The 26609-nt window shown below is 60.9% G+C and overlaps 3 protein-coding genes across 6 annotated transcripts in view; 1 reads left to right on the top strand and 2 right to left on the bottom strand.

The window, feature by feature from the left end:
- Window positions 1-247: 247 nt before the first annotated feature.
- On the top strand, window positions 248-3553 carry NSUN5 (NOP2/Sun RNA methyltransferase 5). Its single transcript, XM_040532858.1, has 10 exons — window positions 248-403; window positions 490-612; window positions 692-866; window positions 962-1070; window positions 1372-1510; window positions 1925-2040; window positions 2438-2616; window positions 2704-2908; window positions 3025-3177; window positions 3326-3553. Exons 1-10 carry the CDS (start codon window positions 311-313, stop codon window positions 3432-3434), a joined length of 1401 nt encoding a protein of 466 aa, XP_040388792.1. The 5' UTR covers window positions 248-310; the 3' UTR covers window positions 3435-3553.
- Window positions 3554-4189: 636 nt separating this feature from the next.
- POM121 (POM121 transmembrane nucleoporin) lies at window positions 4190-18216 on the bottom strand. The gene is made up of 13 exons (XM_040532925.1): window positions 18110-18216; window positions 17822-18028; window positions 17383-17544; window positions 15401-15481; window positions 14892-15063; window positions 13712-13803; window positions 12744-12814; window positions 11873-11997; window positions 11371-11473; window positions 10912-11094; window positions 8933-10612; window positions 7380-7508; window positions 4190-7148 (listed from the first exon to the last, which is right to left on the bottom strand). Exons 1-13 carry the CDS (start codon window positions 18214-18216, stop codon window positions 7054-7056), a joined length of 3207 nt encoding a protein of 1068 aa, XP_040388859.1. The 3' UTR covers window positions 4190-7053.
- A 478-nt stretch (window positions 18217-18694) lies between these two features.
- Window positions 18695-26609, bottom strand: part of HIP1 (huntingtin interacting protein 1) — a 50950-nt gene continuing 43035 nt past the window's right edge. For all 4 annotated transcript variants that reach the window (XM_040532855.1, XM_040532853.1, XM_040532854.1 and 1 more), the window contains 15 exons: window positions 26421-26522; window positions 25225-25419; window positions 24800-24947; window positions 24567-24653; window positions 24256-24363; window positions 24033-24169; window positions 23790-23900; window positions 23582-23640; window positions 23261-23354; window positions 22777-22877; window positions 22536-22641; window positions 22222-22345; window positions 21969-22030; window positions 21331-21442; window positions 18695-20890 (listed from right to left, as the gene is read on the bottom strand). In XM_040532855.1, the coding sequence (XP_040388789.1) occupies window positions 20880-20890; window positions 21331-21442; window positions 21969-22030; window positions 22222-22345; window positions 22536-22641; window positions 22777-22877; window positions 23261-23354; window positions 23582-23640; window positions 23790-23900; window positions 24033-24169; window positions 24256-24363; window positions 24567-24653; window positions 24800-24947; window positions 25225-25419; window positions 26421-26522 (1557 nt within the window). In that variant the 3' untranslated portion in view covers window positions 18695-20879. The remainder of the gene's footprint in view (window positions 20891-21330; window positions 21443-21968; window positions 22031-22221; window positions 22346-22535; window positions 22642-22776; window positions 22878-23260; window positions 23355-23581; window positions 23641-23789; window positions 23901-24032; window positions 24170-24255; window positions 24364-24566; window positions 24654-24799; window positions 24948-25224; window positions 25420-26420; window positions 26523-26609) is intronic.

Consider the following 26609-nt stretch of genomic DNA (forward strand, 5'->3'; position numbering starts at 1 on the left):
AATAAACGGCGCTGCCCGAGCCGCGCTGCGCCCGCTGCGAGCCGCCCGCGGGGCGGGGCCTGGGGGCGGGGCCTAGGGGAGGGGCGGGGCCTGGGCTGGGGGCGGGGCCCGGCGGTAGGGGCGGGGGCCGGGGAGGGGGCGGGGCCGGGGACGAACGGGGCGGGGCCCGACGGTGGGTGGGGCTTACGGGGCGGGGCCAGCACACGGAGGGGGCGGTGCCGGGGGGCGGGGCCTACGGGATAGGGGCGGGGCGAGCCGAGGCGTGCGGCAGTGACGTCGGCGGCGGCGCCGGCAGCGCGCGGTGGCGGCCATGTCGCTGTACGGCGAGGCCGCCGCCGTACTGAGCGCGCTGGAGCGCGGCGAGGGCGGCCTGAGCGGGCTGGTGTACGGCAGCCGCTTCCCGGTGCGCGGCGGGGCGGGGCGGGGCGGCCCGGCGGAGGGGCCCGGGGGAGGCCGCGGCGCCCGTGACCGCCCGGTGCCGCCCCGCAGCACGCCCGGCAGCTGTACGCGCTGGTGGCCGAGACCCTGCGCTACTCCCCGGTGCTGGAGGCGGTGCTGGACGGCGCCGCGCTGCTGCGGGCCGAGAGGAGGCTGCCGCTGCCGCTGGCCAAGGTGAGGGGCCGCGGGGGGGGGCGCGGGCCTGGGCCCGGGCCCGGGCGCGGGGCCGTGCGGCGCTGACGGCTGCCCGCAGGTGCTGGTGTACGACCTGCTCTTCGGCAAGGGCCTCAAGTGCGGGGGCCGCTGGAAGGCGCTGCTCCGGCGGCACCGGGCGCGGCTGGAGGCCGAGCTGGCCCGGCTGAAGGTGCGGCGCGGGGTGAGCCGCAACGAGGAGCTGCTGGCGGCCGCCCCGGGAGCCGGCCCCGGAGGTGAGCGGGCCGGGGGCTGGGCGCTCCCCGCGGCGGCGGGGCCGGGGCCGGGGTCCGGGCCGGGTGCGATTTCCCCCCCCCCCCGTGCTCCCCAGCCCCGCGGGTCCCCCGCTACGTCCGGGTCAACACCCTGAAGGCGCGCGTGGACGACGTGGTGGACTTCTTCAAGCGCCAGGGCTACTCCTTCTTGGGCAAGGCAGGCAGGTGAGTGATCCCCTGCCCCAGCCTGCAGCTCGGCGGGGCGCTGGTGGGCGGGCAGCGAGCTCCTGCGGGATGAAGGCTGGTGAGCGACGGAGAGGCAATGCCGCTGCGCACAGTGGCTGGGTCAGGGTCTCCGCTGCCACGGTCCCCGCTCCTACCTTCCGCCTCTCTGGGCGCTGCCTGGAGCTGAAGCGGAGGGAGAGGAGGTGTGGGATGAAGGGGTTTCTGTGCCCGGGCTCTGGGGGGGTTCTGATTTTGGGCACGGTGGAGCAGGACAGCGCTCGTTCTCTTTCCCTGTGGACAGCATGGAGGAGCTGAGGACCCTGTCTGGGAAGAAATTCTTACTGGATCTTCATCTCCCGGAGCTGCTGGTCTTCCCTCCGCAGACTGACTTCCATGACAACCGTCTCTATACGTCAGGACACATCATTCTGCAGGACAAGGTCAGAGAGCTGGAGAGCAGGAGGCGGCAGTGCAGGGGTGGGAAAACCACTGGCAGGAGTGTAGGCTGTCTTTTCCCCCCCAAGGTCTGGACTTGGGGCTGCTTTGCTGCAGCACTTGAACGAAACAGAAACCCTGAGCGCAGCCTGAGTCTGTGGGGTCCCCCCCCCAGCTTTGCTTGTTTGCCTGACAAGCAGCTGGGAGGAACATGGCGCTCTGGGTCATGCAGTGCTGTTCCCACGCTGCAGGAAGAGGTTTCCAGCAGCAGAGGTAGGTGCCACGCAGACTTGGCCCCATGTTCCAGTGGTCACCTGTGACCCCCACAGCATCTGATGTGACCTGAGGAGGGGCCAAGGGCAGCTTGTGCACAAGGTGCATGCAGCCTGCACCTTTCGGGGTGGCTTGTCCTCCTGCAGGCCAGCTGCCTCCCTGCCTTCCTGCTCAGCCCCGTTGCCAGCTCCTACGTGATTGATGCCTGCGCTGCCCCTGGGAACAAGACCAGCCACCTGGCTGCCATCCTGAAGAACAAGGGGTGAGTGCAGGCTGGTGTGTGGCAGGGCCCAGAGGGACTGAGAGTGGTCACAGTTGTGAGAATGTGGCAGGGCTGAGGTGGGAAGAGCTACAGCCTGTAACCTTACCTGCTGACTCAGGCTGACACTCCCTTCTCCCGAGGCGGGCTGGGGATCTGATGATGTTGGGTCATTGGGAATGCCTGAGGGGACATGGAATCATAGAGGGTCATGCCCCAGCTGCTGACTTGGCGCTCTGCCCTGTACACCTATGTGGGAGAGCAGCTTCTGAGCTCTGGCTGCCCTGCAGATAGGTGTTTAGGGCTGCTGGTGCCAGCTGGGCAGCCTGCTGTGGTGAGTGCGGCCCTGGGACCAGGCAGGCTGTTCCAGCTTCCCTTGGGTGCTGGGCTCTACTTTCAGACAGATTTTTGCCTTTGATCTGGACGCCAAACGCCTGGCCACCATGAACACCATGCTGATGCGAGCTGGTGTCACCAGCTTCAAGCTGGCCCAGCAGGACTTCCTGACGGTTGATCCCCAGGACCCTAAGTACAGCAAAGTGACCTATATCCTGCTGGACCCGTCATGCAGTGGCTCAGGTAACGTGGGGGCTTGAGCCATCCCATCTGCCAAAGGCAGCAGGCTTAAGCAGGGCTTTTGGTGGGTGATTGCCGTTCTCTCTGCAGGGATGGTGAACCGGCTGCCGGTGGAGGAAGCTGCCCCAAGTGCAGAGCGGCTGCAGGCACTGGCTGGCTTCCAGCGCAAAGTCTTAAGCCATGCACTGAGCTTCCCGGCGGTCCAGCGCCTGGCCTACTCCACCTGCTCAGTGCACCGGGAAGAGAATGAGGATGTGGTGCAGGCGGTGCTCCAGGAACAGGGCTCGGCCTTCAGGTGCGCTTGTTTTGGGAAGTGATGGGGAAGGACAGAACACGGGAGGCCGGGAGGCTGTTGCCTCAGCAGCTGTTCTGCTGCTTTGGGTCAGCATTGTCCCTTGTGCCATGCTGTAGGCTAGTGAATGTGTTCCCATCCTGGCCCTGCCGAGGACTTGCTACCTTCCCTGGGGCCGAGTGCTGCCTCCGTGCCTCTCCTGCAGCCACACTCACTCAGGGCTTCTTTGTGGCTGTCCTGGAGCGCTGCAGGGACCAGGCTGCTGTCCCCAGGTAGGTGGTGGGAGGGGTGTAACTGGGCCCAGGGCTGCCTGGGTACCTTGGTGATGCCTTCCTCGTGTGAGGAGGAAGGCGGAAGGGTTGGCTGCCCTGAGTGCTGGAGAAGGCAGGAACCACAGGACTATCTTTGCTCTTGTCACAGCTCCTTGCCTGCAGCAGCTGAGGAAAGTCTGCAGCAAGGTGAGGAAGCAGAGCCAGGAGCAGCTCCTCCCAAGAAGAGGAGAAGGAAAAAGCAGCGGGTAAAGACATGAAGTAACTTCCTCAGAGCATGCAGTGGCTGGCTGTAGCTGGTGGGTGCTGTTCCTCCTGTGCCCTGCTGCACTGCAGCCCTTGTACTGCCTGGACAACAGAAATAAAGCTTTGCACCAGCTGATGGTGTGAACTTCTGTAATTCTCTGCTCCTCCACTGTTCTGAGTAAATGGTCTGGGTATTGCACATGCCATTGCACAGGAGGAAAGTGCTTCTCCAGGTGGGTATAGGGGCCCTTAGAGCCAGCCCACAGCAGAAGGCTTGCCCTCAATGATAGACCTGGACTGGGCTAGCCTTAGGAAGTGAAGTCAAACAGTACAAGTGTTTCTGTATCCTGGGGGGCCTGGTTTGCCCCTGTTGGATTAGTGACATAATACCTTATTTTCCCTAAAAAGCTTTAACCCAGCCTAATCTGTAGTTTTGGAAGAGGCTTTTGACTTGTGGTAATGAAGCAAATTAACTAATCCCTTGCTGGAGAAGACCACAATTTGTGCAGTATGCTGTCCTGCCCAGGAACTGCCACTGCTTGGCCTTTGGTCTTACAGCTGAACAACAGGCGCACTAACAGCCAGGCAAAGGGGGGAGAACAAACACGGTGGTGAAATAATAGTCTGCCATCCCCCAACTTGCCACCCAGTGTTTGAATGGGGAGAGCAACACAATGCAAGCTGGAAGGAACTAGAAGGCAGTACCATACGCTGCACCAGCAACGTAGAGCCCTGCTTGAGCCCAGGACTCAAAGGCAAGCAAGACAGGAACAGAAACAGTCTTTTTATTTTAAATCAGTGACATGAGAAGCAAGAGGAAAAAAAAAATTGCACATTCACACTAAAATCCTCATCAGCCACACCAGGAATGATCCAAGTCTTGTTTGAGTAAAACCCCAGCTTCCCTCTGTCCCCCTACTGCAGCCCAGGCCCAGGGGTGTCTCCCAGCAGGGGGCTGAAGGGGTCTGTACAGCACAGAGGGGACACAGCTTGGACTTCGCCTGCCTGTTGAGCTCTGGGGACTTGGTGCAGTTCTGGTTTCGTACAGGGCAGCCCAAGACCAGCAGAGCCGACAGCCAATGCTCCGCAGGGTGCCCTCACCTCCTTGCTCAGCACCTGCCACCCTCTGCACAGTGGTTCTGGGTGGAGCTGGAACGACTTGAGGAAGGCTGAGAGACAGGGCAGGTCCTGCCCTTGTGAGGCTAAGCAACAGCAGCCTGCACACCCCAGCCCTCTGCTCCCTCACCCTTGGAGCCCCATGCCTGCTCTCCAGGCACAGCAAGCACCTGGGGAGAGGGACAAATCACCAGAACCAGCTTGCACATGCATGTAGCCCATTACTGGCTACTTTCTCAACCTCTGAGGGCATGTTTGCCCAACTTGGCTTCTTCACAGCACCCATCTACCATGCTCCAATCAGCCCTGTAACAGGCTACTACAGCACCTCAGTCGCTTTTTTTGTGGATGCTAGGAACCCCCCCAGCAGCTCCAGCAGCTGTGACCCCTTAAGGGAGAAGGTGCCAGCCTGCATCACCTCCACCCCTCTGCACTAAAGGGGGGCATCCCTGCTGTGCCACACAGACCTTGGTCACCCACCCTCCTTCCGCCTGCTGAGAGAGGCGCCTTGTTCCTGGCAGACAAGAGGAACGTGCGAGAGCTGCTGCTCCTCAGCCTCAGGGGAATTAAAAAAGAGAAAAGTTTAGTCACATCCACATACATCACATTTTAAAAAATAATGACTTGTTACAGCCTGAGAGGAGCACGCAGTCACAGAGTACATGGCTGGGCTGCTCCAGCCAGCCCCCGGGACACAGCTGCCTTTCCCCAGCACAGCCAGTCCCCTGGGGCAGAGGTGGGGTGGGCCCACGCCTCCTCACCAGGCTGTAATGTAACAGCACAGGTAAACTACCAACAGCGCTGCAGGGTCTAGCAACCTCACTGAACCAAGCTTGAAGGAATTCAAAGGCAATTTAGCTTAAATATAAAAATAAATTCTTATTTTGTTATAAAATGTTTAAATATTTTTTTTTTTTGTTTTGTTTTTAAATTTAGACTTCAGCAGACACACACACTCACACGGCTCGGAGAGTAAAAAACCTGGCAGCAAAGCACTCCTGGAAGCAGAGGGGAGCCTGCGGGCAGGGATGCCCGTCCCTCTCCCTGGGCGGGGTAGCTGTTGGACATGGACCTGAGCTCTGGCAGCCTCTTCCGCTAAGACCTCCCCAAGATGGGAACAGCCCCACTCCCAGATGGGTGGGGACAGGGGACAGCACCACAGCTCCTAGGAGCTGGTAAAAAGAAAAGGATGGGGACGAGCTAAAAGTGAGAATCAACTCAGGTCTGAGGAGGTGCAAACCCACCTGCTCTGGGCTCCTTCCTTTGGCAGTGCCAGAGGACCCCAAGGTGGCAAAACGGCTCCAGCTCCCAGCCCAGAAGAGCAGGGCATGGGAGGGGAAGTTGGGAGAGGAGAGGCTGCCAGGGCCCGAGCCCCCATGCTGGGGGGCCAGGGCCAGATCCCCCCACCCCAGCTGCCTTTCTTTCAGTCACAATGACAAAGGGACAGAACTCACCCAGCAAGAGTAGCCACGCAGTGATGCTACTGTCAACATCCAATTAGCTAGGGCACGTCCCCTGCGAAGGGACAGGTGCCCCCCCAAAAAAACTCCAAACAGCAAATCCGGCATAACCAACATGCCGCCACACACACGGTTCAGTTTTTCCTCCAAACTCGATTCAATGAGAGCATTAAAACAGGAGCACAAACAAAGCAAAACGAACAGGGCTGTACACAAGCGGGGAGGGGAGGGAAAGGGGGAAGCCCAGCACCCAACAAGCAGCAGTGAGGACCGAGGGCTGCCTGTGCCCACCGTGCTCCTCCAGCTGAACTTCGGTGCTGTGGCACAGAGCTTCCTGCCCAGTGCATGCTGCACGAGGCCTGAGGGTCAACAGGAGATGGGAAGTTGTGACAAGGGGCTTGTCATCTAGCTGCAGCTGGGTCAGCCACTTACGGCACCAAAATGCCCACGCTTGCAAGGCCAGGCTGGCGCTAACCCAGGATTGTGCTCTGCAGAGATGACAATGACCAGCTCGAAGCAGAGTCCTCCAGAGGAAGCGTGTTCACCAGGCCACAAGATTAAACAGCAGGGAAAGATTTCTGAGCCTGGTGAAAACGACATCCCTCAGCAGCCCAGAGCAGAGAACTGTGCACAGCAGGGCTGCGGCATGGCTATGGCTGGGCTCCGACCACAGATGTGCCAGCTGCTGTGCTGGGGCCAGGGGGGGTGATGGCCAGGGGGCTCGGGAGGGGACAGGAACAGCCATAGGAAGCAACGGGGAAAATTTACACGTTATGAAACATGGCAAAACTGTGAGGGAGGAAACGCTGTGGGTATGTACAGAGGTTCATCCAGCCTTGGCTGTGGAACTGTTCAAGTAAGAAGAGTTTGGTTTATCCTGTTGTCCCACCCCGGTCACTGCCACCCAGCACTGCCTCCAGCTGGCATCCGTCAGGGGCCTGGCCCCGTCACCACTGCTCCCACCATGGGGACTGCTCCAGACCAGAGGCCCTCACACGTATGCTGGCGCAGGTGCTCCTCGCACAGGCCAGCGACAGGGACCTGATAACCCCAGAGGTTACTTTTTGCGGGTGTGCTGCCTTCGTGCCTGCAGCCGCTGACGAGCGCCGGTCTTGGATCCTGCTCCAATGGAGAACGCTGCGGCTGATGGACCTGGAAGCAGAAAGGTTGCATAGGTCTCTCTGGCCTGGCAGAGGAGGAATTCTGGGGAAACGAAGATTTTGCCTCCCCTGGGGCCCAGCAGGTACCACCTCAGCCTGTTGCAGGGGACTGCATCAAACCTGGCTCCCACAACACAGCCTGGCCGCGCTGCTGTCCCAAACCCAAAGAGTGACATGGCCCAGCAGCCCCCCGCAGCCCCCCGGTCTGGTGAGGAACCCTTACCAAAGGAAGCGCCAACTCCTCCAAACGCTGAGGCAGGAGTGCTGGGCGTCCCAAAGGAAAGGCTGCTGCTTCCACTCCCCACTGCTCCTGGGACAGGCGTGCTTTGCCCGAAGGTGGGAGCAGGAGTTCCTGGAAAGCAACATACCGCCATGAGCCCGGTTCAGCAAAGAGGAAGAACCTGGCCTTTGGGAGACAAGGAGGCACAGATCTCCCCCTACAGACTGAAGTGTTCTTCACCCAAGAACCCTTTTTCATGCAAGAGGTTGCACCCTTGCTTTCTCATCATAATCCCTGGACCCTCTTGCCATGAGGGAAGCACAGGTAGATTTGCAGGTCAGGGAAGCACAAAGGTTTGCATCTGTCTAGACCAGAAGTTTCTCAACATGTAGGTTGCAACTCCATGGTAGGCAAGGTGGTTCAGCAAGGGTTCGAAGTGGTAGTGCTTTGGTCACAACAACCCCATAGGCTTGGGGCAGAGTAGCTGGAAAGCTGTGCAGAGGAAAAGGATCTGGGGGTGTTGGTCGATGCTCACCTGAACATGAGCAGGCAGTGTGCCCAGGTGGCCAAGAAGGCCAAAGGCACCCTGGCTTGTGTCAGGACCGGTACAGCCAGCGGGACCAGGAAGGTGATCGTCCCCCTGTACTCTGCGCTGGTGAGGCTGCACCTCGAGTGCTGTGTTCAGCGTTGGGCCCCTCACTACAACGACATCGAGGCCCTGGAGCATGTCCAGAGAAGGGCTGCGAAGCTGGTGAAGGGCCTGGGACACAAGTCCTGTGAGGAGCAGCTGAGGGAACTGGGGGTGTTTGGTCTGGGGAAGAGGAGGCTCAGGGCAGACCTCATTGCTCTCTGCAACTGCCTGAAAGGAAGGCGTGGGGAGCTGGGGGTCGGCCTCTTCTTGCAAATAACTACCGATAGGACTAGAGGGAATGGCCTCAAGTTGTGCCAGGGGAGGTTTAGGTTGGAAATTAGCAGACATTTCTTTCTTCTGCTGAAAGAGCAGTCAGGCATTGGAATGGGTTGCCCAGGGAGCCTGTGGCACCATCGTCCCTGGGGGTGTTTAAGGAAAGGCTGGATGTGGTGCTTCGGGACATGGTTTAGTGGGTGATACTGGTGGTAGGGGGATGGTTGGACCAGACGATCTTGGAGGTCTTTTCCAACCCTAATGACTCTAGAACACTGCGGAGAGCCAGCAGAGAAGATTGTATTCACTGGCTGGAAGTGTTTCCACTCACCAAGAAATTCCAATTTGCTTTTAACTAGTAGCAAGACCTTGACTTCTCAGGGGCAGGAGAGCACCTGGCTGGGCTCAGTGCTCACGTGGAACCAGAGAGCTGGCATGTTTAGAGGGGCCAAGGAGCAGTGAAGGGCTAAGGACTAGTCTTCCCCTCTGCCACCAAGGGCTGGGGACCTGGGCAGAGTGCACTGCACTACTGTTAACCCATCGAGGGCTGCGGAGCCCAGGGGAGGAGCTCAGCAAGGTCTGGAAGGAAAGCAGCTGCCTAGATCCTGCCCTGCCCTCCCCCTGCCAGAAGGCCCCAACCACTGCCACTCACCTCCAAACACAGGCTTGGCGTCGGGGGTGCTGGGCACAGTGAAGGCAAATGGCGTGTTGTGGTTCTGTGCACCCAGCGTGCTCTGTGTCAGGGAAGAGCCGAACGGCGTCGCTGCCGCTGCTGCTCCGCTCTGCCCAGCCCCGAAGTTGAACGCCACGGCAGGGGAGCCGCTGTTCAGGGCGGGCGCGCTGAGCCCAAAGGCACCGGCAGAGGGGCCTGGCTGGGCGGCTGCCCCGAAGGTGAAAGGAGAAGGGGTGGTGCCAAAGACGGCCGTGCCAGTGCTGCTGCTTGTGGTCTGGGTGCTCGAACCAAAGCTGACTGTCGTGGAGGTGGCTGTCCCGAAAGAGAAGACCGACGCGGTGGTCCCAAACACTGCCTGGGCGCTGCTGGTGCCGAAGGCGCTCTGGGTGCCACCTGTGCCGAAGGCTGGCTGTGCGCTGCTGCCGAACGCTGGCTGGGTGCTGGACTGTGCTGCGGGGGCTCCAAAACTGAACGCGGGGCCAAAGCCGACGGGGCCCGCAGCAGGCTTGCTGGCGGGCAGCTGGCTCTCCGCAGCACCAGCGCTGAACGCTGGCTGGCCTGCTGCCCCAGGATACGGCGGTGGTGGCTTCGCGCTTGTGCTGAAAGAACTGCCAAAAGCTGAAACGGAGGAGCCAAACGTTAACGTCGACTGACCTGTGGTGGCTGGGGTAGCTGACGACAGCGTGGTGCTCCCAAATATGCTAAAGCCCACAGTGGTGGTAGGTGCCACTGAGTTTGAAGGTGCTTGGCCAAACGTGGGGCCTCCAGGGACACTGGTGGTGGCAGTGACAGTGGCTGGAGCTAGCTTTCCAAACTGGAACACTGGCCCTGGGGCAGCAAAGCTGGAATCTGTACTGGTAGCCGAGCTGGCCAGGCCGCCGAACAGGAATGGCTGCGACGTACTCGTGGATGTGGCAGTGGTCACAGTCAGGCCGGCAGTAGGGCCGGCGGAGGCAGGCGGGTTGAGTCCAAAGCTGAAAACTGGCTTAATGGTGGCATCTGTGGAGGAACTCAGAGTGGTGGCAGTCGTAGCTGCGGTGGTAAAGATGACGTTAGGGAGACCTGTGAATCCTGCCGTGGTGGTTGTGGAGGCTGCTGGCAAATCTGCAGCCGAGACCGTCTGTGACAATGGTTTGAACATGAAAGGAGAGGCCTTTGCTGGAGACAAAGCTGCTGTCACGCTGCCAAAGATAGGCTTGAACATGGTGGCGGTGGAAGATGTTGAGGAAGGGCCTGAGCTTGCAGACACAGTGACTGCAGGGGAGATGGCAGTTGTACAGGGTGCTGTGCTCTCACTTTTTGGCAAAGCACCGAAGATGGGTTTGAAGACGGGGGTTGTAGTGGGGACAGCAGTGGCTGTGGTCGTTGCTGGCTGGCTGGCAGGTGGGGTGCTCAGCATCCCAAATAGGACATTTGGCTTTGGTAAGGAGGGAGGCTTAACAGGGGTCTGGCCCAGCTCTGTGAATGCAGGTGCCACGCTGCTGGGAGGCTGTGCCCCCGAGGCAGGAGGTGCAGAAAGCGCAGGTGTGCTTAACACGGGCACAGGCTTGGTGTCAGCAGAGGTCACAGGCAGAGAACTCAACTCCAGTGACACAGCAGTAGCAGGCGGCTGTGATGCTGATGAAGAAGGCTGGGACCCTATTACAGCTCCAGTGGAGTCTGGAAAGGGGAAGAGAGCTTTTTTAGGGACATGGGCCTAACATACCGACAGCCTTTCTCCCAGACAGACATCCTAGTTCCGCAAAGGTTCCTGGAGGCCTAGTCCTCCATGCTCACCACAGCTCACAACAGGACCATGGCCTGTGTCCCCCAACTTGCCCTCCAAGTCCTGCCTGCCAGGGCCGGCAGAGCATTTAAACAGGAATTTTTCCAGCCTGCCTTCGACAGAAGGAATGCAGGGCTCCTGCTGAGCCTGGCCCGCTCTGCCACGATCCCACCCTGCTGACCCTACTTCTCACCTGCTGGCACAGGTGCAGCCTGGCTGCTCTGCATCTTCTTCAGGCTGTCCAGGAGCGAGTTGCTGCTGGGTGGGACGGGAGCTGTTGATGCAGGCGCAGGCCCTGGGGATGTCACCGTGGGTACTGCGAATGCTAGCGGCCTGGACACAGGTATAGTCTCTGCAGTGGTGCTGGGGACTGGATCTACTGGAGAGGAGAAAAAAAAAAAATCAGTATCCGTAACTTGCTGTAGGGGACTAGCCATTAGTAAAACTGCAGGCTCTGGGGCATGACCTCTGTGAGTCTCAAGGCACTGAGAGCATCCCCAGACCCAAGGACCAGGCAAGGACTTGCCTGGGAGCTTCCCTAGCCTGTGCTACAGACACCCCACTGCCTGCCAGCCCCAGCCCTGAGTTCCTACTCCTCTGCTCCCTGCCAACCCCATCAGGAGCCCAGCCTGCCCAGAGGTGCAGCCCTTACCAGCCTTATCCTCCAAGACTTTGTTGAACCACTGCAACGCTGCCTTCTTCTCCGCATCCAGGTCCTCCGATGTGATGGAGTAGCCCAGCTGAGGCGGCGGGGGCTGCCAAGAGAGAGCAGCAGCTTAGCTCCTTCTCAGGGAAGCCGGCAGAGCCTCTCTGAACGTGTGGTGAAGGCAGGCAGTCGCAAGACCCGTGAAGCAGGTGGTTCTGCCACAGCACGCTACCGCGGAGCTCCAGTCCCCACTCATCATGACCCCGGCTTGGCGCTGAGGGCACGGCAGGCCTTCCCCAGGCCATTACCTGGTCCGGCAGCAGGCAGCACAATCACGCACAGCCCACCAGACACTGGGGCTGGGGATAGCGTCACTTCCCACTCCGCCAAGGACGGGGCCTCCTTCCTGAGGGCAGGCAGGTCAGTCTCCCCCCAGCCCTGCAGAAATTGCAGTGAGCACATTCTATCGCCAGAGGAGGGCAAAAGGGGCTGCGAGACAGCGACGTACCAGTGCCAGCTGGTCCCCCCGGCGAGACAACAGCAACTGGATCTTCCTCTTCCGCTTCCCGCTGCTCCCTGACACAGATGGTGGGCTCAGGGAATTCCTCTTCTTTCGCATCGGTGTCTCCACCACTGCAGAAGAAGGTAAGTCAGAGCCAGCTCTGGGCAGAGGAGTTGGACTTGTATCAGCTGGGTAGTCACATACACCTCCTCTCTGCCTGACCCAAACTCAAAGAGCAGAGCCAGGGGCATGGCTTTAAGCCGAGAACAAGGCTACAAGGCTCTGGAAAAGCAGCTGGCCACAGCACATCCTGGGCCAGTTTGGTACGAGAGCCTGTTGGCATTCAGCAGAGAAGCAACTCCTTCCCCACCTCCAAACAGTCCTTGCCATCTGCCTACTTGAATCACACACCAGGAAAGCTACATGAGCCACATCTAGTGCCGCACCATGGCAGACGGGTGGCTATTTGTGATGGACACGGGATATCCCGTCCATTTTAGATGAGGAAGCATTGGAAGAGACTCAGCCTGGAATCTGATCAGGGTGCTGCTCGTAGCATGGCACATCTTGACGCAAGGTTGACACCCGGACCCGTGCCAGTCAAGGTGCTGGGGCTCCCTCTTGCAAGCCAGCTCCCACACATCTGCTAGCACGCAGACATCATCAGTATCCCTTGCTCATCGCCTGGAAATTCATTTAGGGCAGTTGCTGAGGCCAGCAGAAGTGCCACTGCCTCGGCACCAGCACATCCCTAGTTGCCAGGTGGCACCTCAACCCAATCCCACCCATAGACTTCAAGTCACATCACGTCCCCGCTGCTTGTGTGCGCTGCCAGCCTATCCAACCCTGCACAGAACTGCTGCCAGCCCACGCTCACCTTTCTCTGTCTGCAGCTCCTTGTCCGATTTCACTGGAGTGGAAGTGTTGGAGCGATGTGACTCCTCCTCCCTGTGCCAGTGGGAGAGAGCTAGTTAGGGCCAAGCCCCAGGCATGGCGCCATCCCCTGAGAGCAGGACAGGCCAAACACACTAAGGACTCCTATTAGTAACCCTGGCCTGTGGCCTCAGCCAAACAGCATGCCTCAAGACATCTTGAGCACAGCCCTCCACCATCCTGAAAGCAGCTCAAGGCTCAGGAGCTGCTTCCCTCTCCAGACCACAGCTTGGTGCAAGTCTGCAGAAGCCCCAGTTCTCTGTAGGACAAATCAACCTGAGGGCAGCACCCAGCGGCCCTGGATGGGAAACGCCATCCCTCACAGGTCCCTGTCTGACACCCACCCTCTCAGGGCAAGGGCGGTGTCAGTTTTAGTTCTGACAAAAGCTTACTGTGGAGTCAGGTCCTTCTCTGAGCTGGGAGAGAGGAGCACACGGGCCTACGCAACAAGGCAGGCACCAAAAGGCAGCTGTATTTTACGTATTTTACATAGCTCTGGTAAATCGCTTTAGAGGAGACAGCAAGAATCAGGACCTGCCTCTTCCCAGGTTCTGGCGGCTCAAGTAACCCAGGCTATGACAATGCCACAACACAACGCTGCCTCTGCGGCAATATCTGAACGTTTACATCTCTAACCTGGTCCCAGAATGGGGCAGGGATTGGGATGGTGCAGCTCCACTGCTCCAGCACTCCTGCTGGGACAGCAGCGTAACAAGGTGGCAGGGACAAGTAGACAAAAGCAACAGGACTGCCACACGGGTGGGTCACACAACAGTCACGTTTCACAAACAGGCCTGGACTACCCGGCCTCGTGGAGAGCAGGATTTGGTCACCAGGACAGCTGAGACATTGCCTGCCCTCCCCCTAGCTGGCATCGATCCGCAGGCGCTCCCCAAGTGAGTGGCTAATTACCTGGCTTTCCTGAGAGGCCACTCTGGTGTCTGGGGGCGGGAAGATGCGGGGCTGGACAGCGGGGAAATGCTCACACCACTCCTCTTCCACAGCTGGAATCCAGAGAGAGACCAGCAGTAACTTAGCGCACAAGCTGGGAGGGAGGAAACTGTCCTATCCTCCTGCTCGCTCGCACGGTAAATGCCTTCTCCCAGGACCGTGGCTAACAAGCCCAGAGCCTCACTCCCTCCACCACTTTGCTCCCCTCCACGTTCAGTAGGAGCACGGCAGCATCTGGCTGCCCCAAACTGAATCTGCTTCGGGAGCAAGCAGCCTCCAGGCTCTTAACAGCCAGCCCTGGCCAAGAGGACAGGAGGAAGGATGCTGTGTCAGGCGCAGCTCTCTTGCCATCACACAGCGCAGGCAGAGGCTGCCCAGCTGCCCTTGCATGTTTACAGCGGCTCTGGCTGAAGCAGGGCACCTCCTCGCCAGAGCCCAGAGAGGATGAATCCCACTTCAAGGATCTCAGACTCACTCCCATCAGGGGAAACCTGTCCTTACTAATAGCATGGAGGAAGCCTTTCTCCACAAGGACAGCACAGTTTCATTAGCCATGACCATGTTCCTCCATCAGATCTGCAGCCTGACCCAAGAGCCATTTGAGCAGTTTTATTACAGCTCAGCAGCTGCCAAGGGGGCCTGGGTCAAAGTGGGAACACATGGCTCCTGTACATGCTGACTGCAGCTGAACAGGTGGCAGTGCTGCAAAGGGATTTACTTTTCCTTCTTTCCTTTCACCTGGATCCAGCCACCCTAGCACGCTGGCCAAGGCTAAGCAGGGAGGGGGGGGGGAAAAAAAAAGTCTCCTCCTGGTTTCAAAAGTAAAAAAGAAAACACTACAGCAGGACAGCTCAGCCTGGGGACACCCCTGGCAATGTGCGCTGAAGGATGAGGAACATCACTGCCTGCTGCTGCTGACACAGCAGCCAGCCTAACGTGCAAGGAGCATGCAAGGAATCTGCCTGCCTAAGCTGTGCTGGAGACTCCCTGCAGTGCTCACCACCAGGCACCTGGCAACACTGCTCTCATCTTACAAGCCCTGGCTTTGAGTTACGCAGGTGATCCCAGAGGAAGGCTGAGCTACTCTGCACCGTGCTTGGCTGTGGGCTCCAGCGGTGCCTTTGGCAGGGGTGTCTCCTACCTGAGAGAGGCCCCGGCTGGAGCTGTAGGAGCTGGCAATGGCGTTGCGGATGGAGCTGGGGATCCCACCAGCATTTGTGTTGTTGAGGGAGCTCATGGAGGAGGTGCGTGACCTCTTGTTCGAGCAGTCATCTGGGCAGTGTGAAACAAGGCCCCTCTTCAGAGAGCCAGGCCTGCAGAAAGTAAAAGATGATTTTAGGAGCACCCCACCATTCTACCCATAGGCCCTTTAAACGCAGGACAGGTTGAGGAAAGCAACCCTGCTCCTTCACACAGCACGGAGCTTGGAAAGAGGCCTCTGCAGCAGCACAGCCCTACAGCCACTGGCCTGCACCCACAGAGCACAGCTCTAATACTGAGTGACAGCCAGGAGGCATGGTCACGGCCTCTCTTCCTCTTCACAGAAGCTAGGCTCCACAAGCAAAACCCAAGCACCTTTCCCAGAGCGCACAGACTTTCAGACTCACCTCCCAGCCAACAGCAGTTGCTTTTGGCCCAGCGGGCACTTACTTGGGTATGAGAGAGGCAGGGACACCGTTGGCTACCAGGGGCTCAAATGCTGACTGCCCACTTCCACTGCTATCGTGACGCCTGCAGGAGAGAGGGCAGAAACCTGTGAGAGTGAGGAGGCAGAAGCAATGAGGGCTGCCCTCTCAGCCTGGCAACAGGACCCCTTCCAGGGGGGGCTAGGCACTGTGAAGGCACAAACCTTGCTTTTTACTTGCCAACACCTGGGATAGAGGTTTTCCCCATCCACAGCCCACTGCAGATTCTCTTTTCACTTAGTCCTTACCCCATCGATTCTCATCCCCATCTGCTTCCTCCCAAGCACCAGCAGCTCCATCAGCTGCCTGCTGGGCAGAGCAGTTTTCATTTAACAAAATATTTGCTCAAATACATTATTTGAAGCTAAAATATTTCAGAGAGACTTTGCAGCTCATTTTTGGAATGGACCTGAGCTCCAGAGGTCTAGTCTTCTACCTCTTCCTAGCCAGCACCTTGGATGATTTGAGTCAGAAATGGGATCCCTGTTTCCCCCAATGATTCAGTAAAGAATGTAAGCCTGAAAGTCTTAAAACAAACCCTACTGTGAAGCAGAGCTGGAGGCGTCAGATCCATCCTGTCACTTAGCCGAAGTCCTTCCTTCAAGCTCTGAAGGTGTTGATCACATTGCACAGGCAACCCAGTGCTCTCCAGCTGACGCATACTCCTTTCTGCCCTCAAAGGTCACAGTATTTTCTGCCTACAAGCATTCTTCATGCTTGTCAGATATCAGTGCCTTCAAAATTGGCTTTTGTGGCAGAGATTGGTATTGGCATGTTGAAAAAAAAGAAAAAAAGCAGATCCTGTTCGTGCAACCAGCCTCTGGCATCCTACTCAGCTCTGGTAGGGCTCAGATTCACCAAGCTGTGGCAAGTGTTCAAAAGGAGAGGAAAATCCCGTGATGGAGGAAGAATGCCACATGTCCTGCTGCAGCTCCCACCACCAGCCCGCTCCTGCAGCAGCAGGACAGCAGCCAGCAGCTTTCTGCGAACCCCACTCATCCTGTTGTGCTCAGGACCACCTCCAGCAGCAGCCCCAGAGCAGCACACAGGGCAATGCACCCAGGCACTGCCTTTCTCTGCCCAAACCACTCCTCCTTAGTCTCTCCATTCATGTGCCTCAGCCCAGGCAGGCTGCCCTGGAACACGATGGGCAGAGGGGTACAACGCAAACCTTCCCACATACGTGGAGGCTAAGAAACAACAAACAGGAGCAAAAAGAAAAACAAGGCAGTGACAAAGGCTCCAGAAGACCTTGGCATCCAGGATTTACACCTCGTCCTTCACAGAGCACTGGCAAAGACGCTGCACCCTCACTTCTTGTAGCTCAGAGCGAGAAATCGCTGACCTTGACTAATGAAAGCAGAAGATAGTCTCTCCTGTTGTCCCTTCTGTCTTTACCTCCTTTCAGTACTTACAGTGCATGAAGGAACCACGCAGAGCTTTTAAAGCATAATGCTTCCACCTGGAGTCCTAAGACTTGGGGATTGCATCTCTCCTTGACAACTAGGGCCAACTGAAGGATAGAGATTTCAGCCTACGGCTGATACCAGGTTTTCCCCGCCAGTTTCCCCAGCCTGCAAACCCCTGTGATGACAGAAATCACTTCCCCTCCCGGGAGCCTTGACAGACTTCCCTAATCCACATTCAGGCCTCTCCTAGCCCTAGCAACGCAGGGGAACACGCCTGACCTGTGAGCTTGCCCAGGCAAAACCTAAACCATACCCCTTTGATCTGAAAAGGGCAAAAAGGAGTCTTGGCAGAATTCCTGACACAGCTGAGAGGGCTGGGTTATGGGGTATGCTTCCTCTTTGCATTCCTCTGGTTCAGTTTCCAGCGCTCTTTTCTACCCCAGGCTCTGTGTCACATCACGTTTGTCACCACGGAAGCGCTAGGCCCATTCTGACCATCCCAATACACGGCCAGCGACCTGCACCGCCAGCTTATTACCTCCTCTTGCTCTCTTGATCGTTCCCCAAAACCTGGTCCTCCTCCTCCTCCTCCACAGCCCTCTTCCTGCTCTCCTTGATGGCGTTCAGCACAGTCTCTTTCGCACACGGGTCGGGGCTGCTGTTGGCCAGGAAGGCCGCAGGTGAGGTCAGCCGCTCCAGCCTGGGAAGGAAAGCAAGGAGTTGGGGAAAGGGGCGCCGCAGGGCCAGCCCCCCAAGCCCTCGCGCTGGCCGCCCGGGGGCCCCGCGTGAGAGGCGAGGGCCGTCCCACGCGGTCTGAACCCCGGGATTCCTCCCAGGGCACGAAAGCGACGCCGCGGGCGGGGACGAGGCCGGCGCACGGGGGTGAGGCCGGCGCGGGGCCGCGCTCTGCCACCGCGGTGCCGAGGGCCAGCGGCCGGCCCTCCCGGGGCAGCTCCCGGGGCCCACGCCGTACTCACGCGGGGCTGCGGGCCAGGCCTCCGGGCCGGGCGATCCTCACGGTGACGGGGCTGCGGGCCGGGCCGGCGCGGCGAGCCCAGGCCGCGCTCCTCCGCGGGCAGGCGTCCCAGCAGGCGGCGGGCAGGGCGCCGGGCACGGCGCTGCGGGCCGGCGGCGGCAGCGGGTACCGGCGGCGGGGCGCCTGCTGCCGGCAGCGCGGCGGCGTCCTGCGGAGACGGCGGCGGTCAGCGACGCCGGGCCCCGCCGCGGTCCCCCCCCCGCCCCCGACCCCGCTCCGCCCCGCTTACCCCAGGCCCAGGCCGAGGCGCCGCGGCGGGGCCCGCTGGGGCCGGCCCGAGGCGGCGGCGGCCGGGCCCCCGTTGGCGGCGGCTTTGGCGGGCGGGCCGGGCCGCATGGCGCACCAGGCCCCCGCCGCGCCCAGCGCCGCCGCGCCCAGCAGGGCGCCCCGCAGCACCAGGCAGGCCAGCGCCAGCGCCAGGCCCACGGCCGCCAGCGCCGCCGCCGCCGCGCCCCGCCGCCCCCAGGGCCCCGCGCCCGGCCCGGCCCCCGCCATCCCGCGCCGCACCGAGCCGCCCGCCAGCCGCGGCCGCCCGGCATGCACTGCGCCGCGGGGCGGGCCCCGGGACGGGCGGCGGGGCCGGGGCCGCCCCCTCCCAGCGCCCTCCCGCCGGCCGCGGCCCCGCCCCGGCCTCGCCCCCGGCCCCGCGCCCGCCCGGCCCGGCCCCCCCCCGCCCGCCCCCGGCCCCGCCGCTCCCGCCCGGCCCGGCCCCGGCAGCCCCGGCAGCGGGAGCGAGGCGGGGCCCCAGGTGCCCGCGAGGAGCCCGGAGCCGTGCCCCCCCCCCCGCCCCCCCGGGAAGCACGCAGAGCTGGCAGGCAGGGCCGGAGGCTTTATTTAAAAACCGGGAGCACAAACGCGTCGCACGATGCCAAAACCCGCGGGACAGCCGCGCCGTGCCCGCCCCCGCCGCGCAGACGGCCCCGGGCCCGGAGCTGGCCGCGGCCCAGGAGGAGGGAGAAGTGTTTGTGACCGAGAGCAGCGCCGCGTCCCCCGTCCCCGTCCCCCTCCCGCCACCCCGGGGCCCGGCCGGGCCCAGCCTGGAAACCTGAGGTAGCAGCTGGTGGTCGCCTGCGCCAGCGAGACCCCTGAGAAGCCGGCGGGGGCTCAGGGGCACCCGGGCCTCCCCGGGCCCCCGCAGCAGAGGGGTGGCTCGTATTGCTTTCAGAGGGACCAGGAGGCCGGGAGCTCTCTGGGGGCCCTGGCAGGCTGGGGATGCGGAGGGGGCGGTTTGGCAGCAGCTCGCCGTGGCGGGACCCACAGGGCCACAGGGTGCCCGCACGGGGCACGGTGGCTGTCACCCTTTCCCGTGTCTGGGGCAGCCCCAGGGCCACGGTGCTGGCTGGGGTGGCTGGGCAGGGGGACGCGGGCAGGTCCCACTGCTCCGAGTGGCTGGCACAGCTGATGCATGTCACCAGGAACGCAGATGGTGACAGCCCAGCCACCCTGGGTGATGATGGGTGCCAAGGCCACCCGCTGCCCTCCATGGCCAGGCAGTGCCAACCACTGCCACCGCGTCCTAAAAGGGAGAGTGACCAAATGCTGCCCCACAGCACCCTGCCGCAGTCCGCTCCTGCTGGGAAGGGCACCCCAGTCCCAGGAGGGAGACAGGTGCCCGCCCGACTTGGCCGTGGGCACATCCCAGCAAACCTGGGGATGGCAAGGAGGGGGGGCCAGGCGGGGTGAGGACATGGCTGTGCACTGCTGTGCGCTGGTCTGATCCCACCGTCCCCGCCACAGTGAGACGAGCTGGGGGCCTGGAGGGCTGGGGGCCGGAGGTCACCCCCTGCCCTGCGAGTCCCCTGCTCCAAGGCACAAAGGTTCCCTGGCTGGGGCGGGATGTTCAGCACCAGCCCCACGGCCGCCCCTGCCCCTGAGGACAGTGGCACGCCAGGGCCGCTTGCTGCAGCTTTGGGGCACCCTGGCTGCACCCTGACCCCTCCGTGCTGCTGCCCTTGAGCCACTCCATGCCTCTGGGAGCTGCTGGCCTGGGAGCAGATGTTGCCCAAATGTGAGCCAAGCACCTTGTAGAGTGGTTTATTGCTGGCATTGACACAGTGATCTCTCAGGGCAGCGCAGCGCTGCACAGGGCCAGCCAGCCCAGCTCCTCTGCTCCAAGCGCTGCTCCAGACAGGGCACTTTGGGAACACGGGGACAGGAGCTCGTCACAACCTTCCTCTCACTGCCAGCCCAAGCCCTCCTCATTGCTGGCTGCTCCCAGCACTGCTGCTGGGACCTGGCCTGGCTGCCAATGGGCCCAGTGAGCTCTGCGGGGCTTGGAGGAGGCAACGGCTCTTACTGCCAGGGTTCAGCAACCCAGGCTGCCTCGTGTGAACGAGCCCCTGACCCGGCAGCAGCACGGGACCCTGGCCTTACGGCGGCCAAAGGCACTCTGCTCCCACACGGACTCACCCACCACCCTGGCTGCTGCCAGCAGCTGAGCGGGCCAGGGGGCTGGGGCCGGGGGAGCATGCCTAGCACCAAGCCCCGAAATAGCCCAGCAGCACCAGCAGAGCCAGTTCCTGACCCCACCGCATCCCTGCGGCCCTTTGCACCGGGCAGGCTCCTTCCCTGGAGGTGTTTGCGCTGAGCCAGTTAACACATTAAGGCTGGAGAAGCGGCAAGAGGTGAAGGAAACCCGAATGCTCCTGGTCCGCCAGAGCTGGGTCAAACAGTTCAGAGAATCTGTGCAAAAATGAAACTAAAGGGTTAGAGACCACCCCAGAGACCCCCCAAGCAGCTCTAATAAATACATGTGCAGTTTGCAGCTGGCGTGAGGTTGGGCGGCTGGGGAGCCCTCGCTCCTGGCCCCAGGGTCTCCCTCAGCAGCGACGCGGCTCTCGGTCCTCCAGCGCTGCAGGCGGCTCTTGGGGAACGCAGAGGACGTGTGCTTCGGGGTGGATTTTGCACCAGTTTATTGTGTATCTTCTGAAGGGGCTGCACCAAGCTGGGTCCCAGCCGACCGAAGGGGTGTCTGCTGCTGGCTGCTTCTGCTGCAGCATCTAGTCGGTGGCTGGAAAGGGGAGAGACAGTAAGGGGGTGTAGAGCAACGTGCTCTCCTTGGGACCCCAGGGTTTCACACGCTGTGGCTCCAGGGCAGCAGCACCCCAGTGGCATGCAGGCCAGCTGGCTGCAGAGCCCAGGGCTGAACAGTGGGACCAGCAGGGATGGTGGGGCTCCAGGGAGAGCCGCTCCTGGGTACTTGACAGCTTCCACAGCCTTTTGCCCAGGTCAGAGTCCCCATGGCTTTGGCCACATGTGCTGACTGCTGCCGGGCTCTGCTTTATGCCAGCTGCAGCGAAACCCCTGGCCTGCCTTCGCTCACTGCCTGGGCTGTGGGCAGGGCTGCCCTCCTGCCTGCTTCCCAGAGCTGCTTCCCAGCCAGAGCAGCAGATACAGCCTGAAGGGCTGCTGCCCTCCTGCAGTGCCCAACCCCTGCCCGTGGGTACTCACCATCCTCCTCCCAGCCCTCTGCCACTCCTGCCAGCTCGTAATGCTTCTTGCGCAGCTCCCCCAGCTTCTGCCGCTCCTTCTGCAGCTGGTTTTCCAGCTCCAACACTCGCACCTGAAGGACAAAGCACATGCTGCTATTGCTACTCTGTGTCCCTGCAGCACAGCCAGCTCTGCCACCTGCGTGCTGCAGCACTGCCACTGCCACCCAGCCCCACACCAGCTGTGCTGGGCTTCCTGACACCAAGCCCAACATCACCGAGGTACGTCCCATTAATGTTCCGACAGCAAAAGTTCCTGGAGAGGGGACTGAGCTCAGACGTGTCTGAGGTTGGGGAAAGCTCAAGGAACAAATGCATACCGCTCCTGGGCAAGCCCAGCCTTCACCTTCATCCGCTGGGCTTCACCCACAAGCTCCTGGTGCCCAGGTGCTGGTCATGCTCTGTGCTTGCATGGCCTGCTTGGGCAGCAGTTGGGAATGGCGCTTGGGGAGAAGAGCCTCTTCACCAGGAGCAGCTGAGCCAATGGCTCAGCTCTCCCCTGCTCCCACTCCTTGCAACAGCCTGGCCACCCTCTCATCAGCCCAAACATGCCAGATGCAATGCTGGCTGTGTTTCTGAAAGTACAGAGGAAGCTCCTACCTGAGAGTCCATTTCTTGACGCTTGATCTGGGTTAGTGTCATGCTAGAGAAGTCCATGCTGTCTGCAGAGACAAAAACACCGTGTCCCCTTGGGGGCTGCTCCCCAGCATGACCTGCCCTCCCCAGCAGCTCCCGTGCTGCGGGCAGAAACCACTGTGCACGTGGATATGGCCAACTGAACACCGAGAGCGCAAAGAGTGGAGATCTGGGGGCAGGTCTGTGCTGCCGGCCAGGCCTGCAGCCCCGTGCTCACCTTTCTCCTCAATCTGTGACTTGCCAGACTTGGTGGAGGCCACCACGCCGGCTGTGGCCTGGTTGACACCCCGAGAAGCTTGCTGGAGCTTGGCCAGGTTGGCGCTGTCTTTGTCTGCCTTCACCTGCCGGGGCCGAGAGGGTGTATGCGCTCATGCCCCACCAGGTCCCACGATCCAAGCCAAGGACCTGGCATGCCAGCTCCGGCCTCACTGTGCCACCAGGTCACCCTGGTCCCAGCAACCCTGCTGGGAGCCCCAAAGCACAGCCAGGGGAGCAGTGGTGTTTCTGCCACACAGTGCACAGTGTTCCTACCTTGGAAGCTGCCACCAGCTGTGCGGTGCTGGCTGCAATCTCATGGGAACAGACCATCAGCTCCTCGAATTTCCCTTTCCCTTGCACCACCAGGTCAGCAGCATCGCTGCAGGAGGACAGAGAAGGGCTGGAGCATCCCTCGGGCCAGCTCTGTACTGATACCAGCTCACCTCTCACCCTTCTCACCTCCTGCCCCTTGGGGACAGCAAGACCCTGCCACCCTCCACAGGGTGCCACTTACACCATGACAGTTGCTCCCCAGCCCACAGCCTTGGAGGCAGAGATGAGGCCTTCTGTCCAGCGGGAATTCTTGGCATAAAACTCCTTGGGTGACGCTGCGCCCTGCAGAGGAGAAGGGAACAGTCACGTGCTGGAGCAAGGGGATGCGCCCTCACCCCAGGATGACAGCATCTGGGGCCCCCAAACCTCTGCTCTTAGGAGACCAGAGTAAATCAGGATTTCATCTGAGATACAGGTGGGAGTGGAGCAGACACCCAACCCTAGGTGTCATGGGCTCCCCCGTGCAGCATGAGAGCTGTGCTGATGGCATTTGCAACCTCTGGGTGCAAAACAGAGACCTGGGGCTGGGGCTTTGGGCAGACAGCCTCAATGCTGACAGCTGTCCTGGCTGTCACCACACAGCTCTGCACCACTCCCGTGGCAATCCTGTGCTGGCCAAGTCCCTGCCCGCTGACACTGCCCTCCCTCCCTGCCCGCCGGCTCACCCGTCCGCTCTCCACAATCTCTCGCTGCAGGTCCTTGGACGCCAGGACCAGCACCTGGATTGCCTGCATAAGGCCTGTGCAGGAGCCCAGGATCCTGTGAGACAAATCCCAGTGAGCTGTGGGAAGGCTGGCACAGGTGCAAACCACCCAGCTGGTGAGGTGCAGAGACCCCAGAGCCTTGAGGAAGATGCCCACCCTGCAACACTGTGTCTCGTCGTGGCTCCCCAACTCACTCCTGCATCCCCAAACCCTTCTTCCTCTTCCCTTAGCACCTGGATTTAAACCAGTACCTTAATCTGTGATGCCCTGGCCGCTGCTCACCTCTCATTCACTTCCAGTTTGACCCCTGTGTCACCAGCCCGGGCCTTGCTCAGCATCTCCTGGCAGAGGGGAGAAGCCACTCTGAGCCACCTGCACTGCCTGGCTGCCATGCCCAGCCTCGTGCAGGTGGCCTCATGAAGCGCGGTGCCCAAGGGTGCCCTGAGGCATGCAGTGACCCCGTGGGGCAGCCCTTGCAGCGCTGGTTCACCTCGATCCGTGCGGCCGCAGTCTCGATGGCCGCTGACGTAGCTGCCATCTCCTTGTCCACCAGATCACCCAGCTCCTCCTGCTCCACGTCCAGTCCTCTGGGTCGCAGCTCCTGGGGACAGGACGGAGAAGAATGCCTAAGGGAGGCACAGCCCCTCCACAGGTGCCACCACCCTGTTTGCCCCAAGGGGACCGTTGTTCCTCATGCCCCAATCCCACTTGGTGGTGATGCCCATGCACCCACCTCCCCAATGGCACTGATCCGGCTGAGGCAGCTGGTCACCGGGGTGCAGTCGGCGCCCTCCACGCTATCCAGGTCTTGCAGGGAGCTGAGGTAGCTCATGGCCTCGCTGCCGCACTGCTTGCACATCTCCAGCAGACCTGTGAGCGCCGCAGAAGAGGATGAGGGTGCTGCCCATGAGGCCAGAGACCCCCAGCCCCTGCCCACTGCAGCTGGAAGCACTCACGGTCAGCGGGCTCCATCGGGGCCATGTGGGAGGTAGCGCTGCCTTGCAGGATCGTGTCGCTGATGAGGTGGGCAAAGAGGGCCACGCAGGGCAGCAGGCTGCTCACATCTGCAGACAGAGAAGGTGCGCGGCTCAGCTGAAGCGGCCCAGGAGCCCATTTAGCTCTCACTTTTGCTTCCTCTGTCCCCACTTGGGCTCTGCAGAGCCTAAGCCTTGGCTATGGCTCTCAGCCCAGGCCTCTCACCCTGCCGCTTGCTGGAGATGCCACCTCTTGCCCACCTGAGCCCTTCCCCAGGGCTGCTGTGTCTCACCTGTACGATTGGAAAGGTATTTTCTGTGCGCATCCTGCAGCCTCTCTGTGCACTCAGAGGCTGTCAATGTCCTGGACAGGAGGTAATCTGCAGGCACACAAGAGACAAGACTTGAACACAGTACAGCACAGCGTCTTTCCATGGCTGGGGTGTCCCAGAAGAAATTGGGGAGGGTGGCTTTGCAAGGCCACTGTTTGGGACGCGCTGGCTTTGGTGGGCACTGGGGAGCTCACCCGCTGAGCCAGTGCAGCTGATGTGAGCGGGGTCCTCGAGGCGACTGAGGGCATCCTGCACCATCCTCTCTGCCTCCCGTGCGCTGCCCTGCAGCAGAGCAAACTGCTCCTCGGTGAGGCGCTGCTGCAGTGTCCGCTCCATGCTCTCCTGCCAAGGCAGTGTAAGTGTCAGGCTCCCTCCCCACCGCACCGGCTGGCAAACCCTGACACCCCTCCACTGCCTCCAGCTCTGACAAACACCCACAGCCAGGGCTTGGCACGGGGCTTTGCTCTTGTCCCTGGGGACCAGCACTGCGGCAGTGGGCGGCCAAGTGCCATGGAGCACCGCTCCCCGTGTGGCTCCTCACTGCAGCAGAGTGGCCCTTGGCTCTGGGTGCGCTGCTGCTGATGCTGGGATACCCGCGCCAGCGGTGCCCCTGGGGTACCTTGTCTTGCAGCTGTGTCTGCAGTGTCTCCAGCTCCTTCTTGCTGCTCTCCTTTTCACTGCTGAGTGTGTCCTGAAGCTGCTGCAGCTCAGCCCGCAGGGCTGCCATCTCCTCACCATGCCGCTCTGCCGCCCGGCTCAGGCTGTCTCTCTCCTGCTCCAGGTCTGCTATCCGGGTACTCTGCTCTGCTCCTACCTGGCCGGGCACAAAACACCCATCAAGACTGTGCTGAGGGCATGGCATTGAAGGGATGAACCCTTGCATTTGGAGAATTGATTGTGGCTTGTGGTCCAGGCCCAGGCCATCTCAAGCACTGCTGCTTGGTGCATTGCAGCCCACACAGCTGCGGGCAGAGTGCAGCCCTGCATCACCCATGCCAGGCAGCCCAGCAGTACCTTTGCAGCAGGGGACAACCTTGTGTGGGGCCAGCTGAGGCTCCCTTGGATGCCATTCCACTTTTATCAGCTGATGACTGTCGTCATCCTGATGCATGAGCAGAGGAAGGGCTCTTCGACCTGCTGCAGCTTGTCTGCCCACCCTGGGGAAGGGCAGGTCCATTTCCCTGACAGCTCCCTGCCTCTGCAACAAGCCTGGAGACCCCCAGAGCCCTGTGCTGCGAATGGCCATGTCTTCACAGGCACAACAGACCCTCTGGCACAGCAGTGAGTCCAAAGCAAAGGCCTCTGACAGGAGGGCATGCTGCCTGCCAGCGTTTTGCAGCAGGCAGTCACCCTGTCTGACTGCTTTTTCACCTGTAAGGATTTAATCCAGCAATTTCTGCCTCACTCACACAGGAGTGGATTGTTCAGTTTCTCCATCAGAGGCTACAAGACATGGGGGTGAAGGCTGCCTGCTGGCTCTAGGGCAATCAGCTCCTGGGTCCATCCCCTCTGACCTGGGAGTCCCTGCTGCTGGAAACTACTGCTTGGTGCAGCCCCACACACGAGTGCTAAACCCCATGGTGTGATCACTGAACCCATCCACACCTGGGAAGGACAAGGACAGAAAGCTGGTTATTGGCCCACTGGCACCTTGGTGGGTAATGCCTTGCCAAAGCACCATGACAACGGGCAAACCGGCCTTTCCCCTGGGCAGGGATAAATGCCCCAAGCCCGAGACTGAGGGGAGAGGAAATGGGGCTGGGTTCAGAAACCGGAGCAGGGTGGCAGCGGCATGGCCGCAGCGGGGGCTCTCACCTGTGTGCTGGACTCCAGCGTGCTCTGCAGGACCTGCAGCTCCTGCTTGCTGGCCGCCAGCTCCTGCTTCAGCGTTTCCAGCACCTCGGCTTGCTCCTGAGACTGTGGGCAGGAGAGAGGTCACCCCGAGCTGGCCCCTGTGGGGCACTCACCCGCTTCCCTCCAAGTGTAACCAGGAGGGTCCCTTGG

The sequence above is a fragment of the Cygnus olor genome, chromosome 20 (assembly GCF_009769625.2).
Source record: "Cygnus olor isolate bCygOlo1 chromosome 20, bCygOlo1.pri.v2, whole genome shotgun sequence".
NCBI classification, from domain to species: Eukaryota; Metazoa; Chordata; class Aves; order Anseriformes; family Anatidae; genus Cygnus; species Cygnus olor.

Coding starts and splice junctions, on each gene's coding strand:
- NSUN5 (XM_040532858.1), top strand. CDS start 311: ATGTCGCTGTACGGCGAGGCCGCCGCCGTACTGAGCGCGCTGGAGCGC. Junction 2,617..2,703: donor CCCGTCATGCAGTGGCTCAG/GTAACGTGGGGG, acceptor TTCTCTCTGCAG/GGATGGTGAACCGGCTGCCG. Junction 3,178..3,325: donor GACCAGGCTGCTGTCCCCAG/GTAGGTGGTGGG, acceptor CTCTTGTCACAG/CTCCTTGCCTGCAGCAGCTG.
- POM121 (XM_040532925.1), bottom strand. CDS start 18,216: ATGCGGCCCGGCCCGCCCGCCAAAGCCGCCGCCAACGGGGGCCCGGCC. Junction 18,029..18,109: donor CGCCTCGGCCTGGGCCTGGG/GTAAGCGGGGCG, acceptor CCGTCTCCGCAG/GACGCCGCCGCGCTGCCGGC. Junction 11,095..11,370: donor AGTCTTGGAGGATAAGGCTG/GTAAGGGCTGCA, acceptor CCTCTCCAGTAG/ATCCAGTCCCCAGCACCACT.